General features: G+C 40.7%; 3 protein-coding genes across 3 annotated transcripts; 1 reads left to right on the top strand and 2 right to left on the bottom strand.

Moving 5' to 3' along the window:
* Positions 1–6,429: 6,429 nt before the first annotated feature.
* On the bottom strand, positions 6,430–7,508 carry EAF01_000487 (uncharacterized protein; the record flags this gene model as incomplete). The annotated part of the gene is made up of 3 exons (XM_038908737.1): positions 6,430–6,497; positions 6,554–7,360; positions 7,430–7,508. 3 exons carry the CDS (start codon positions 7,506–7,508, stop codon positions 6,430–6,432), a joined length of 954 nt encoding a protein of 317 aa, XP_038775643.1.
* A 3,309-nt stretch (positions 7,509–10,817) lies between these two features.
* Positions 10,818–12,718, top strand: EAF01_000488 (uncharacterized protein; the record flags this gene model as incomplete). Its single annotated transcript, XM_038908738.1, has 4 exons — positions 10,818–11,078; positions 11,245–11,288; positions 11,433–11,782; positions 11,927–12,718. The coding sequence occupies 4 exons, from the start codon at positions 10,818–10,820 to the stop codon at positions 12,406–12,408; spliced, it is 1,137 nt and encodes a 378-aa protein (XP_038775644.1). The 3' UTR covers positions 12,409–12,718.
* Positions 12,719–13,857: 1,139 nt separating this feature from the next.
* Positions 13,858–14,184, bottom strand: EAF01_000489 (uncharacterized protein; the record flags this gene model as incomplete). The annotated part of the gene is made up of 1 exon (XM_038908739.1): positions 13,858–14,184. The coding sequence occupies one exon, from the start codon at positions 14,182–14,184 to the stop codon at positions 13,858–13,860; it is 327 nt and encodes a 108-aa protein (XP_038775645.1).
* Positions 14,185–16,803: the final 2,619 nt, after the last annotated feature.

The raw sequence follows: 16,803 nt of genomic DNA on the forward strand, positions 1-16,803 counted from the left end.
TCATAAGAGGTATAATAAATAGAAGGGATTGTGATTCGAGAGATAGTGTGAAGCTGGGATGATAGGATATAAAAAGAAGCGTGGAATGATTGAATGATGTAACATATGTTGGGATGGTGGAGGAGTATATATCCGAAAAGAAGGGGGGTGGACGGGATTTGAAGGAATATACGTATGTGTGTATAGGGGTCAACAGTTTGAAGTGGACGGAGATTGAATTAAGGGTCTAGATCTAGTGGCTGGAGGTGGTTGTGCTTATGTAGATATAGATATAGATATAGATATAGATATAGATATAGATATAAATGTAGTTATAATATTCCAACCTTGTGTTATGTAAGGAAGAAAAATTCGAGTAGATAAGTAAACATTAGTAATAGCGAGAGGGCCATTGCTTATGTGTTTATTTGTTCGCATGTAGCTAGGCCCTAAGATTTATATTATGTGTATATGTATGTATTCATTTTATATCGTTGTACGAAATACTCTTCTTTTTTATCTTTCGGATTTTAAACTGGGTATTCATTATAATATAAAAATGAGAGGACTAGGTAGTGATACATTGTGAATATGGTCATCTATTTGTCGGTGATTTTATTGATATACTCGTATCGGGACCGAAGACAGAAATACTCCATCTCTAAGGCTAGATAGTTAGATAAATATACCTTGTATATAAATATCTATCAAGATGTCAAAATATAAACTCAAACCAACTAAGACTTCTCAAACAACCACTAACAGAATCTACTTCTCTGGTCGCCGACCAAGCAGAGTGGAGATGAGTGTTTGATTCAGAAGAAAGCTTACCTCCCAATTCTAGAATGGCAAGGCTCATCTCATACTACTAGATGTATACCACATCTTTTGAAATGTATAATGAAATTGATATGAATATTCGTATCATGTTAAGTAAACGAAGTAGCTATACAACCATGTAATTTCGTCTGACATCGATGAAAATATTCACATTTGACATCTCGTCGATAGAGAGATACCTAGGAAATATCCAAGCTTCACACATACTGCACACACAGACTTCAGCTGTCTCCTGGTAGATCCATATCTAGATCGATATCCACAATACCCGTGTCTAATACACATGAACGGAGCCATCCCCGTGTGTGTCGGAGCCATCCCCGTAGTCATTGCATGCAAGGTCCATATCTGAGATCTCGGAACACGGACTGTCCTCCGTACAGTGTCCATCGTACAGGAGGCCGAAATACCAAGATCGATCCACCCACGCACAGTAGCAAAAGCAAATAACCAGAAACATCGACGCACGCGTGGAGAAATCGTCTCCATAAATAAGATAACACCATAGATGTATGTGTATAACTGATATCCACCTCGGTGCATACACTTGCTGTGCTGTGTGTGCTGTTGTATCCACAATCTCATATTCTAATTGTATACCCTCTTGGAAGCACTTATCTTGGTACTTACGGTACCTGGTGAGTTAAACCATGTGAGTCGTTTTATTCTCATCACAATTGTCTTTCGCCAGTCTTCATCGGACTGAGTAGATCAATCATTTATTTTGACGATGGTCTAGATGTGGATGAATGTGGAAGTAATATGATCTACACACCCTGCTGGTCCCGCATTTGGGTGACGCCTTTGTTGATGTACAGCGAGATATCAAAAGACCCCAGTAGGAGGGTGTCGGTATCAATACAATCACATCATTATCAACACCACCATTATCAACGGCATCAACAATATCAGACAGGAGATATTACAAGGGAGTAAAATGCTAACTTTAACACCCAGCCTCTAAACCCTGAGGCCTTTTGAAACGTAGATACCCTAGCATCCAATTTGGATTGAATGGCGGATATATTGACCAATCACTAGATATCCAATCAGCCGCATGGTAATCTTACATTTACCATGTTTTGTTGTTTGTCTGGAACTCCACGCATGGTAATCTTTACATTACCATTCTGTGTTTAGAACTCCATGCATGGCCATCTGACATCACCATACCGCGTTGGGAACCCCATGCTGAGGTCTGTCTCGGTCTGGCCGTCTAGAACATGATTTGCTATACGACGTGCTCGTGTATACTCAATATTACCCAAAGAAGCAATCAGCCCCGTTTCCGCACCTCTTTGCACCTCGTGATATATCTTGAGAGAATGTGAACTACCGTTCTCCACAACAGTGAAGTCATATCGGTACATTCCTCGGTAGGTACCGCATACTAGGTAGATAGACTCGGTAGGTAGGCAGACAAAAGATGAGGCATTTACCATCCTTCTTAGCACCGGATGTTCATGAAACATCGCTCATAACTCACGATCCAAGCTCCCTAGATCTCTTGTCCATAAAACACAGATCTCGACCACCCCTCCCTAAGATTTACGGAATTACCCATTTAGGTAGGCAACCCCGTCTCTCCGTATCCGCCCCCCCGAATGATCTAGGTACCGTTCTCCACCCCGTTCCCGGTACTCCTAATTGTCATCCCTAAATATCCTCAAAATTACCTTGATGAGTAGGCTCTGTCATCGACAGCTTCCATTTGCCCAGCCGATATCCGAGGGCTCGTGACACACCGCATCCATACAAACCTCCGAGATCTGCACCTCCTAAAACCAAACGGCTTGCCCTGCTACAGGTCTTTATGTTGCACCATTTATCCTTCTCCTACCTCATCCCTTTGAGCCCGTCCCGTTCCGAATCCATAGGCCTAGCGCATTTGTAATATTGCGGCAGGTAGGATCAAAGGGTAAATCACTCAATCGGTCGATCCTTTCGGACGACTTGTACCCCTGTGTTGTTTACCCCATACTATACTGAAACAAAAAGATTGGTCGAGTGGAGATACTTCCGCTCAACTTGAGATGAGCCGCAGGGTTCACACGGGGCTACACAGTAAAAGCACTACCGGGGGGTCTAAATCACAAATTTCGATTTTTTTTGTCGATCATACGTTAACGTTAGGAAGTTTTTCCTTGAAAGAGCGATGATTGCGGTTTTTTGTCGATCTTTATTTATGGAATTCTTAGCTTATACCTATCAAGTTTAAGAAAAAGAAAAAGAAAACAAAAAGAATTGGCTGTAATTCGTTAGTTGATCCAGGTTTGCTGCAACACAAAGATTCTGTCCAGGATGAAGAAGACGGATTAGCAGAAGTCGATCTTTCTTCAACGCGTCCCTCGAAATCTTCCCCAGAAACGCCACAGAGTCATCTTCACTTTCCTAGCCAAGCCATTCATTTCCCAAAAGAGTAGTATCTGTTTTATAGAAAATTTCTTCATCTCCTATCGTTTTATCGACCATCTATGTAAGATCTACTCACAATATCTAGATATCCAGAAGGATGTAGGTAGCTGACTCTACCCGTCGTTTCCGTTGACGCCACAGTCCCTAGTGTTTGGTTCTTGGGTTTGTGTCTATTATTTGATATTGTCGATCTCTGTCTGTCATCAATTTCGCTCTACCATAACACTACTTACTAGACACACCACTACTGTAAAGACTAAACGGCACAAACCCTCTAATTTCAGTCAAAGCTCGTCCTTGTTATCCCACCGGTATTACTGCTCCGGTGGCTAGAGCCTGAGTATCAAGATCTAGGCATTAAGTTCAAGTGACTTGGTCCTTTGTGAACCATAGCCCATAGGGCTCTCGGTGACAGTATATAGTGTACTCGCCAAGAGAAAAGTTGAAGAAGGACCCCTGACTCGGCCTACCTTCTCTCGTGGCCATTTAAAGTTTCAACTCATTACTCGTCTTAAATCTTGACATTTTTGATGGCTTCGCAATGGGGTTTGAAATAGTCGGGTCAGATCAGTTGGGTTTCGCTTCGGCTTTTACAGTACTTTTGATAGGGACATGACGATGAAGGCGGAACAAACTTTTCAGCTGCTAGTCCCAGCCCGCCCGATATTATTTGTATCTTCTAGACCTTTCGATAAAACGAAATACTGTTTCTTTTTTCTTATTTAATGCTGCTAGTGTGATTTCTTTTTCGTTCTAGATATTCTTCAAATATTCTTTTGCGCGTTCGCGGAAGAAAGCTAGGACTTCAATTTATACCTTCTCCCATCTAATACAGGCTGTACAGATGAGAGCTAGCTTCCAGTAAGGCTTAGATATCTTTCAGTTTTGATAATAATAATGAACCTCATTATAAACGAGTCATCAGTACTGAAACCATTGTCGATTATGTAAGAAGGATTAGCGTCGATGTGATCAGATAATGTCGGAAACCAAACTACCCGTATATACTATAAACTCGAACAAACTCGGATTCTACTTAACTGTATATAGCCTAGCATATTATCGATCTCTCCCTAGCTAGACTTATTAAAATCCGATATTTTTTTCCACTTTTCTAACCGATTCACGTGTTATAACACGTGAATTCCTTGATGTAGATTTTATATAAATCGGAATTAAAAGATTTTCTTAACCTCAATTTATTTCTGTTGTTGAGTTGTATTGGAATCCTTATTTCTAGAGCAAAATAATGATTGTTGATTTAATAATAATTTGTCCAAATTGTTGAAATTAGTCCTTTCATTTTATCTTGTAGGGATGAGGCTCTGAAACTACGCTTAATGCGGTTAAGTAGAATCCGAGTTTGTCGAGTTTATACGGTAGTTGAAAGAATTCCCACGTGGAAAGCCTTACAGAGTAGTTACTTGTTAATTCCGCTCCGGGTGTTGCCTTTTACTAATAACAATTACATGCTGATTTGCATTGATTTCTTAGCTAGAGTGGGTGTTGGATCTCTACGGTGCTTGGTGTAAAGTTCGATCCGTTCTCCTTGGTGATAATAGAAATACATACCATACTGTAAGCTAATGTGTTTTAAAACCTACGTAGTCGAAATGTAAAACCCAACAATCCTCTAATAAGCACCGCCTCACCCATTAATCATGGCTACACACCTTGGAAGTTGGTATTCATCGCTGTGGCACCATTTCCGCGCTCGTTGCCCATTACTCGTAAGATCGTAGGCTTCGATTTGTCACATGAATAGCCGATCTACCTCCTAGTAGAGAATTTTAGTCCCTTAGTCTGCCAACCACCACTAAGTTTCATGTTTTCATCACGCTGTATCGAAAAACCCTACGCACTGGACCAGTTTTGAGAACCCCTCCTCCATCCCAAGCCCGCAAATCACCCAGAACCCGGGAATGTTCTTCCCCTCTCAGAACTTTATCTCTTCAATGCTAAAGCGCAAAGCACGTTTTCCTTCGATCCTGCAAAACTTAAAAAAAAATTTTAAGCATCCTTCTCAACCGATAGTGTATGGGCGACGTGGAAGTACCCTCAAGGTACCACTTATGCTAACCGACCAAGCCCCTTTTGATCCGTGCATCGACTAGATGGAAGAAATTTTATTTTCTAGAAGTATTTGAAGAAAACTTACTGGATGAATATCGGAAATAAGATATGGAATTGACGTTAGTACTATATTATGCTTTTTCCCTATGCACTTCATCGGCGATGGTGTTTGAATGCATGGTAGATACCATTAGGTTTGTAACATTCATATGCCAGAAATTGACAATGGAAACACGGTATACTAATACATAGAAGAAGAGAGATGGCGTTTGAAACTTCAGTATTCATTACCTCCACGAATGTAGAGACAATTGGATTTCAAGAGCCCAGTCTCAACATTATATGACCACATGATTGGGAAATTCCCGCACCAAAATCGCCTCAAGCCAACACTAGCCCTAACCCTCTGCAATCCAAACGTAGTGGGACGTAGCACAATGTACCGATCTCTTGGTAATCCAAAACCCACTAAGTCTAAAGAATTCTGTTTAATATGGTGGTTATACCTCGGATTGCAAATCTTCTCGTTGGAGGGGTAAATCTGGCTCTCCGAGGTGTCTCCACCGGAGTTTGACGTGAAATTGTGTGATCCGGACTTGATAGGTAATTGAAAAATCTGGAGACGGCTTTTGAAAGACTAAGGTGTTTCATCTGTGCAGTGACTGAATTGTCATTCTTTGGAAATGACCAAGGCCCTTGGTGTATTTTGTGAAGATTGGCGGGGCAATGTAAGGTTAGAACAGTTTGTCATACATTAGCACCAGCAAGGGCGAATTTCAGTGTCAAGATATCACCATTCGTGTCAAGTAATTGATACAATTTTAGAGAGAATCAGTAGATAATATCTCTTTATCTCTAGCAAACTGAATAAATGTACAAAAGACAGTCCGAATTCAATGAGGAACCTAAGTCTGCCCTACCCTTCCATTCCGTGTTGTAACCCTGATACCTGCAAACTCCAATGTCCCAATAAAAATGAAAGAAAAAAGGCACACAGTCAAAACAAATCTAGTCCTGTTGTGTATCCTAGAACTGGGTATAAAGCAGCCAATTAAACACATGTAACTCCGTCTATGCCGCCTGTACGTCGACATGTGTTTAAAAAAATCCCAGACCCCATACCTAACGCCTTTCTTCACTGTGTGTTTCCTGAGATTGTGCATTCTGTACCGTAGATGAATTCTTTTTTTCTAAGGATAGTGCTCGTCAACGAATTGTTTCTTGCGATTCGAAAGCTATGACATACCCATAGTCATAGGTACAGCGTAAGTCGACATAGGTCTGAATGCGACGGCTTGGTCCCAGATTGGACCAGCTGAGCCAGGAAACGTCCAGTCCTGTGTATATGTGTTTTGGAATCCAGAATTTTGCTGAAGTGATATATCGTGAGGTGGCGACATTTGTGGAATAGATCCCATGGATTGAATGGGCATCGAGAGAGGATACATGGGTTGAGACATATGTTGCAGAGGAGTCATTGATTGATGACTTGGATATGGTGGAGAGACCGCCCCTGTGTTTTGTGGCGATCCGGTTCGAGATGCCGAATGATGTGAATATAATGATGCAGGAGACCCCGTAAGCTCAGGAGAATCTAGAAGTTGATTTGATTCCATTGGGTTGTATATAGGTAGAAGTCCAGGTGCTTGTTGTAAATTTGGCTGAGAAACGATGGGAAATTGGTATCCGGTTGTAGAGCGATCCATTTCCATTCCTTCCAATATACCTTCAGCAGGAAAGCCGTGCGATGAACCTAGATTTCGTTTTCCTGGTGCAATATTCTCTAGGGGTTGTGCTTGGCGAGGTGAGAGTACTACTTCCGTATCGGGATCGATATCATGCTTCAGTAATAACGCTCTCAGCTCCTCGTTCCGTTTTATCAACTCATCGAAACGTCTTTGCTGGCTCTCTAGCTTCTGGATTTTCTGTTCCATCTCGGTCTTTTCCTTCCTTGCCTTTTCTCTGATATTTCTTTGAGCGTTGCGATCATTTTCTCTCTTTTTCGCCAGAGCAGTTTCGTTCATGTTTGCTACGCTTCTTCTGCTCTTGGTAGCTAGAGATTCATGTTAGAGATGGGGTGATTGAGGATGGGTTGAACTGAGTTGTGAAAATGTTTACATACATTGAGCTTTAGTTACTCCATTCATTGTCTTGAATTCCGGTTTGGTGACAACGGAGGGTGAAGATCTATCTTCCTTCATGTTGACTTTGGTATCGGATAAGGCTACTTTTGTTGTATAAGAGACGGTAGATATATTGGATGGTTGAAAGATATGGTAGGATGTAGAAGATTATGGTCCACAAATATAAGTGTACCCCAAGTACTTTCCCCAGTCGTGCACTTATGTATCTTGGTCTCGAACCAAAGTGATGAGATGTTCAAGTGTATATATAAGGAAGGGGCCTCTGAGTTTTGAATTTTGAAGAAGGGTATCGCGAAATGGTTCGTGCTTAAAATCCCCGACGAAGATGGAGCCAATATATTGACACTCGAGCTCTGAAAGTTTGGATAATTTCCCTGGTAGAGTTGCGGGGCGGATGGGTAACATATGTATAGTTGGAAATGAGGGGGCCCAAGAATAGTTTTATAAGTTTGTCTAGCAGCAGAAAAGCAAAACTTTGGAGAACGGATGTAGTAAGGAAGATCGGAAGGGGGAAGGGTTTTCGGCAAGTGTGAGAGAGCTTTTCGAATATATACACATTTACATTCAGTCTGCGGTTGCTTTGGTGCAAGAAATAGTCTTGATGATTGAGGCTAGATAAAAATTAGTTCCATGTCAATTCATGGTCTCTCAAAAGAACGGTACTAGTTTGGTTTCTCTGCAATCCGCATTATACATCGGATATCTCCAAGGATCAGGGGGGTCTTTTCTTGATTGCTCGTATAGGTAAAGTGTTGGTGGATTGATTTACAAAGTAGGTAAGTGGGTAACTTGTCGATTTTGTAGATCTTTCGAAGAGGGGTGTTATGTACCTAGCGACTAGATCTGTTGCGGTGAACACTTCAAACAAATCAAAAATAGTTCTTTATCACCGATTACCTTCTTTCTGACTATGGAGAAGTCTAGAATTCTCTTGCACAAAATTCTCACAATGTTTTCATCAACGCTACAAGAGATTAGAGTTGCAAGTGGCGGTTTGAAGAATCCATGTCATTTTTTCATCATTGTAAGATCTTACATGTATCTTTTCTTTTGCCGACGTTTTGCCTCACCAAGAGATTGATTGGTTGAGGAGGGCTGGAAGGGACTCTCCTCTTCAAAATAAGGTTTATGTTTCTTCGGGGGTCCATTTATCATGGATTAGATCCGAACAAAGTACGTATGAGGTCGATGCACGTTCGAGCCACCAAATACCGATGCGTATCAATGTTTACGAGCCCGCATCGCCAATGCTGAGTGATACTCGGCTAATAAGCCTTGAATAAACTACTGTCGCACAACATTATGCGGTTGTGCCTTACATTGGTTGACAGGGTCGTCAAGACAGGGTGAAGATTATTTTCCGAAGCTTTTTGCGGTGGAGGTGCTTCCGCTCTTTCCTCGCCAATCATAATGGCCACCTTGTGCAAAAGAATAGGTAATTCTGCTTTTGTTCTAAAAGCCTTCTCATGAATCTCATTGATCTTCACCCGCTCATCTTTTCTTGTTGCGAAACAAAGTAGGATCGACTCTCCCTATGATGCTGCGGGGAGGAAGACTTAACGTGCCTCGAGAGTGCTTGGCCTTCAGTGCAGAAACCGGAAAGATTTAAAGATCTTCAATTGGGCAATCTTTCTTCCAAGTCATCATTTACATAATCTCATTTTCCAAGTCACTATAGGACACGAATAGGGCTTTATATGATAACTTCATATCTCCTTTTCTAATTGATGTGTGTCCAACATCAGGTAAATCATGTAAGTCCAAGAAACGTGCTCAAAACTTCCGCCAGAAACTCGCATGTTTTAATGCCCAGTAGCTATGTGGCACGGCGTGAAGTGAAGACGTTTCATTAAACTCTAACTTTTGTGGCTCTATCGGAGCTGATACAATGACATTACGGGTACCAAATTGAAAGTTGGGTAACTGAGGTAGCACAACAGGGCCGAAAAAGGTATGCCACATCGACGAATTCTTTCCGTTGTCAAAGTACTCTTCCCCCCGTTACTGGGGGTGATTCATCCCGAGCTTGATGAAAGCGTGCACAATGTACAATTGACAATTCAATTAGATGCTGATACCCCAACCTCATTTTCGTTCTCAAACGGGCAATTCTTCGTAATTAATCTTCAATCAGCTGAAGAGAATGGCCATTGAGCCCTACGACAACAATTAATGCTCGAATTCTAGAGTTAATTTTGGAATATGAAATATCGTTTAGGAATTCCAAGTCTACAAGGAGCTCGGCCTATCATCCGAAAAAGCAAAGCTCAGGCCATTGATTTTCACTGATTGTTAGCTTCTACTTGTTTTTTCTTCCTTCTCTAGCTATAAATCACAAAGTGTTTAGTATTTAGATAGGTATTGATTAATTATCGTCGAAGCTATAGTAATTCCGATCATTTAGCTGTTATTGGACAAGTTTAATGAAATAAAATTAGGCGAGACCAGCTCCCCAGTTTTCATTCAGCCTTTATTGAACTTACAGCATCTACTTTCTTCCAATCAATAAAAACGCTTTACGAAAATACCTATTGCGTATGAATTCCATGCTCGCATGAAGACTATTCCTCATCGCGCTTATTAAATCCAACTTCGGGGTTTCATAACCTAATCGGGTAATTCACATCAACGCTGAAGATTTGGAAATCTACGTTCCCTTTCTCTTGGTTCTTGAACGCTACTGTATTTAGCTCTCGAAAGGGTCTTGGGCTACGCATCAATTCAAAATGTTGGTTAGTACCATGAGCAAATTCCACACATTGCAATCGCCGGACCCAATACAAGGTATGGGCCCAAGAATTGCCAAAAACAAGTCGACTGAAAATCGTATTTTTCGAAGGGATCGCGATTTTTTTCCATAGGTCTTAAGTCGATACCAATTTTTACATCGTCCGCTTCAATTATCAACCCACCGACGCATGAGATCGTCGTAGGACTGTATTATAGTGATATGGCAGTTAACATGGAGTTCATGAGAGATAGACAGAAAAGCAACAAAGTTTTGTTACTCATGTCTTCTTCTCTCCTCTTGATTACTCACTCGTGCGTGAATGTGTTTCCTTCTGAGCAAATATCACGATCTTCAGCCTCTGTTACATCAAGTTCAAAGCACATTTTTAACTTTGCAACCAGCGTACATTAAGTCTAAGTGAAAGTATACATGTCATTGTTCTCTACAATTGAATAACAAATCAGGTTTCTTGCTAGTACTTTTTGGATTTCTGGTGACATCTTCAATCATTCTCCTGTCTGCTTTCCAGATTCTTAAAACTCCAGTCCTAAAACCCCAGAAATTGTCTTGTTCCCATTTGCTCCTGTATTACATTTCATCTCAATTACCCACAAGCAAGATTTACGGGCCCTAAGATGGCTGCCAATAAGGATGTCAATGGTGGTCTAAAAAATCATTTCATCGCTTTCCTGGGCGAATTCGTCGGAACATTTCTCTTCCTCTTTTTCGCTTATGGCGGAACTCAAACTGCCAATCAGACATCTCAAAGAAATACAGCGATAGTTGCAAGTCCTGATATAAATCAATTGATGTATATTGCTTTGATTTTCGGCTTCAGTCTCACCGTCAACGTCTGGATCTTCTTTCGTATTAGTGGAGGACTTTTTAATCCAGCTGTATGTATATCCACTTCGGTCTGGACATCCAGTACCACAGTTCCATGCAAGATTGCCACCGAGTATCAGCAATAAGCCCGAGCATAGACTTTTCCTGAATTCGGGTCCTGGATTGAGAGCCGATTTACTACTTTGGTGGAGGAATCTTGCTAACTTATATATGCAGGTCACGTTAGCTCTTTGCCTTGTAGGTGTGGTGGGTCCTGTCAGGTAAGTTCCTGACTAAACATCAACAATTTAGGGGTCCTCTCGTCTAGAATCCTGGTGGCAGTGTTGACTGATCCACCTATCTTGTACCATATGTTCATTAGCAAGCTCTAGACGATCACACACTCACTAATGTCAAACATCCAGATCTATTTTCATATTCATAGCCCAGGTTCTTGCCTCTATCACTGCTGCCGCCGCGGTTCGAGGCCTTCTTCCAGGAGACGCTGTACTCTTTAGTTGTGCACTGGCCTCCGGTACTTCCATTGCGCAAGGACTCTTCCTTGAGATGTTCTTCACTATCGAACTAGTGTTTACCATTCTCATGTTAGCAGCCGAGAAAACCAAAGTCACCTTCGTGGCACCTGTGGGGATAGGACTCTCGCTTTTTGTTGCGGAGTTGATGGGCGTTGCTTGGACAGGTGGTGCTTTGAATCCAGCTAGAGCATTTGGCGCAGAGGTTATCGGAGGATTTAGGGGTTATCATTGGATTTACTGTGGGTTTTCTCGTTCACGGCTTAGTTCTGCGCCGGTTTCATGTATACAGCTGGATCTTTACCCTAGCTGCGTGCTCTATTTGGCGCACTACTACACTACTCACAGATGATCTCCTCTCTTTACCGAACTAATTTTTCTTATAGGGTTAGGACCTTTCATGGGAGCGGTTCTCGCAGCGGGCTTCTACAAGGTTATAAAATTTCTCAACTATGAACAGGTAAACGGTGAACAAGATCTTTCCGCTGAAGAGATACAAGTGAGAGACGAAAAGAAAGCTCGAAAGAAGGAAGAAAGGCGACGAAAACAAAATTTTGCAAATCTTTTTCAACACGGGAGAATGCATCATCATCATCATCACCATGCGAATACCAGGAACGAAGGAGGGAATGCTGCAGATAATGGAAGACCCAATTCAGCACCTTCTTACACAGCGCCTCCGGCTGGAATCCACGCCTGGCCGCATTCAGCAAGTACTATCAGGGAGAATGGAGATTTTTCGAGGTTTGCGGAGGTGGGACAGGACGGTATTATGGTTACACGAGAGCAACCGGCAGAACAGTATAGGGTAAGCGGGGAGAGATACGCTCAGGATGCTGATGCCCAGATTAGAGACAAAACACCTTGAACGATTTAGATGGGAAAGCTACGCATTTGGAGAGTTCGTATGGAATTTGTTGTCGATAATTTCTCCAATTGTTGAATTACGCATATGTGCGATATACTGGCATTGCATTTGCCTAGCATAAGCGTAAGCATGGGGAAACAGAACACGCACACGCACACAGTACAGGAATGGGAAACAACAAGGCAGATCTTGGGCACCTGCACTTTCGCATGACTAGATGGCGTATAGCCGGAAGTATCCAAGCATTGAAGCATAGATTTAAAGTAAAAATATTGTTTAGTTTTTATCATCTAATTTTATGAAATTTCGCAACGAGAAATCGAAATGTTCTTCTTTGCTTCTAGCTAGAGATTTATACCTGGTAGCTTTATACCTGGTAGCTGCATATACATGGGGCTAGAATCGGGATAAGCGTCATCCCGTCTACCTGGTGAGATGTGACCCTGGCTGTAATTTCCACAAGCAATATTTCGTCAGCCATGTCTTTGTCAACTTTCCGATTTCGCGCTTAATCATATTCTGGAGACCGAAAGATGGGTGTCTTAGATTCGCGCTCTTTTTAAGGAGGTATCTCCGCGTCCTTGTTTTTCTTGGCTCAAGGGTCCATGGACTGTGCGACGAAATCCCGCATCTCGAGGCATGAGCTGAATGCATAGCCTATATAGACCATTCTAATTGTTTGGCGATCGTATATTGTTTCTCAAAGTGGACGATGTCACGTTAGATGTCCACTCCCACTTTTGAAGCTTGTCTGTCTAAAAGTGGGATACCCATCCACTATTCGCTTTGCCCCTCAAACCAATGGGTCAAACCGTAAAGTTAAATCCACAAACAGATATTGAAAGGTCTGTTCGATTAACTTGTCTAACGTGCCTGAGCACCCCATGGCTCGCTGTCAGTACAGTTATGATACGTCGTTTTATGTCTGTCTTTCTTACAGATTTATGCCGTTATGTTATCGCAAAGAAACTTAAATGTAACCCTGTATTCGATCTATCATATTGAAATCTGTTGAAGATTGGTCCGATACTGTAGTACACATCTTTCTACAGTAGATGGCGTTAATGATCAGAATCTTGCTTGCATGGCACGCACACCGAGTACATATTTCAAAGTTTTGCATGCACGCATGCATGCGGGACAATGCTATAACCGAGTGTTACCTGGCGTAATTAAACCGGAGAAGAGAAATCGGTGGATGTGTGAAAAGGGTAATTCTGATCAGGGTATGTTGGGGTTTATGTATGAGTGGAACGATGTTAACTCAAGGTGTTCGCGCGGTCGTTCACCGTCTTTCTTCTATTACTGGGCGTTTGTACTGGACAGTTATTTATTAAAGTTTTTCGAGCTGCTATCATTGCGTCATCTGATAATGTACTTTTTTCGAAAGCGCAAGTGAACCCTGCGAAGTTTTCTAGGAGGTATTGATGGGGATTCAGTGTTGTCAGATTATGGCATGACATTGACGTTTTTCATTGTCCTGTCCAGTAAGGGTGAGCGAGATGGTACTTTTGTTTTAAACGGCCACGTTATGATTGTTGTTGTTGTCATGACCCTACGCAAGCTCAACCCCAAGTCCCTATCTCGCGTGCTTGGAGTTTGACTACTGTTCAGATATGGCAGCCAAAGCAACTTTCTGTAGCGACAACTGGCCAATGCCATAGTTGCTTCAAAATGTGTTCGTGAGGCCAGAATGAAGTGGGCAGGGAAGAGAGTAGTCTGGACTTGAGCATCGTGTCGATGGGAAGTGTCACTTACTTCTATATCAACTGCCATATTATATTATCCACATATCTAAGCCCTTACCCCACCTACTTCGCTGCCTCCACAATTTCAAGCAAGGCGAGTCTGACACATTTCCTTATCACGAACAGCCAAGCTATCGCTAGAGATAATTTACGGTGTTGTTGGCCATTTGTGCAATGATAGACGCTGGCAATGCATACAGGGGGGATGTCTTTGGGATGTTGCGAATTTTTCGAACTGAAAATTGATAAGCTAGGGAGAACAAATCTTTGAGCAAGTCTTTTCAGTATTCCATATGTTTCTCTCGTCTCTAGGACATCACACGAGTGTATGGTGGTAAGAACTGGACATACAGTAATAGAAAGGACATGATCCACTTGTTGGCGTTCGTTCTTGGATTACTCATTTTAAACTTTACAGTTTCATGCGGCTCTTATTCTCTTCCACGTTGATACCTCTGCCACACTACTTTTCTTTGACATAAATATATGCGGTCTATAGTGAAATATCGTGTAAATATTTCGTTCTGGATTTGAGAAAGCGAGTGGCATATTACAAGATGTGTATAACTGCGCGTCTTTTTGGAGAGACCAGCATTGAGAGTGCTCCTGATGAAGCTGTTAAGTCCAAGCGTTGTCAGATACGCAACAAAATAAGACTAAGGGCCCAATAATGAGGCTATAAAGTGCCGATGTTACCTTCATATTATAATATGCAATATGCAGCTCATACAGGTACACTCGGATTATTTTTGATGTTAAAATCACCGAAAGCTCGCGAGCTGGCTAATCTTTAAGCTAGAAGTTTTCAGAAGTGCCAATAATTTATAAGATATGCAACACAATAGAATGTTAGAAACGATTTTGAAGCTAGTACTACTAGGGCACTTAGACGTGCAACATATTGAAGTACTAGGATTACTCTTGGAGCATTAATAATAAGAGTCTTTAGATACCCAAAGATATAATGAGCTTACATCAGACTGACAATCTAAATAGAACCCAGTCTTTTCAACCCTTTACTTTGAAACTTGGTCACTGGATCAGGACGTGATCCTAAAAAGTACCGAGAGATAGACTGGGGATAAGTACTGACTTTCTCGGAAGGGAATCAGTAGCAGTTGGATTAACAGGGGAATCAAGTAGTTCTTTCATTAAGACAAATATAAACGTCGGTTGTGGAAATGGGATAACAGTTAGCACTGTTTTGACTTGAGCGATGGCGGTTTTATGGATTTGTGATATCGATTGAGTCTGTGGAAAGGGGCAATAACGTGGTGAGTTTGAAAGGGATAATATTGTGGTGGAGGGGGGGCCGATACCTCCTTATAATGGTTTCAAATGCTCCAGATAACATGAGAACTTCAAAAATTGAAGGATCTGCCAAGACATGGATCCAGGCTTCGTCATAGACCAATCCTTCATCTGAAACTATTATTTGGGAGTATCTCCTCAGAGGCATGCTGTTTGTACTTGAATTGATTGAAATATATAAGATTAAAGATATTTTGATAGAAAAGTTTTGAATTGAATTGTAAAAGATTGATTAATTTTATTTAAGAGTTATTTTTAAAAAGATTCATATTCTTGAAAGTTTTAATAATATTATTAACTTTAAATTCTAAATTAATATCAAATATAATATTATCTTTTAGATTAAAAGCTAAATTCCTTTTTAATTTTTATATATATATAATAAAAGATTTTATTCTTTCCTTTTATAATTTATAATATTTGTAAATTCATATATATAAATATTAATTTGTTTATATAATCATAATAGAAAATCGATTTTATAATTTAGTTTGAATGAAATTCATATAAGAGAATTTTTTTATATTGATTAAATAAGTAAAAATAGATAAATAAAGAATATAATAATAACAATATTATTATTAAATAAATGTAAAAGAGAATTGGAATTAAAACTCTAAAAGAGATTTTGAATATATTAAATAAAATAAATGAATTTGATTGTAGATTAATTCACTGAATTAACTTATTAATCCTTTAATAATCTTAATATAATATTTAATTATACTCAAAAGGTATAATAGTATAGAAATATATATACAACCCTTAGATTTTATAATCCGCTCATTCCTAGAGCAGTACATTACACTCTTATCTTTCCTCGGGGGTTTATGGCCCACTCTATAAAACCTATCAACTTAATCTCAAACTTAATTGAAGCCCACTCTGTGTAACCTCGGTTATCTCGGTTGAAAGCCTATATTCTTCCAAGCCTGAAATACTCTCCGAAACTTAGGGGAAAACATGCTTTGCAAATTCTCTCAGTCATACATACACACCTTCTCGACGAATCTACCTTATATCAACCAAAAAAAAATTAATGCTAAGAAAGACCTGGACTTGAGCCGAGTTAGCTGGGATTCCCCAGCCTCGGTTGATCCCTACGCCAGATCTTCTAGCTGAATGCTCAAGCTTTGTGTTATAATATGTTAATTAGAGCTCTGAATATCTCCGAACCCCTAGCCCCTGTTGCCCTAAAAATTAACTTTCGACCAGCGCTGTTCGAACTATGCGAATGAATATATTGAACTTACGGACACTAGGGATTAATATGGTAGGTGATGTTTTAGTGATATCGTAGCCTTACCACGATCATAATGACGCGGATCACTTCTCC

This window comes from Botrytis porri (genome assembly GCF_014898465.1).
Source record: "Botrytis porri strain MUCL 3234 chromosome Unknown BPOR_001, whole genome shotgun sequence".
Taxonomy (NCBI): Eukaryota; Fungi; Ascomycota; class Leotiomycetes; order Helotiales; family Sclerotiniaceae; genus Botrytis; species Botrytis porri.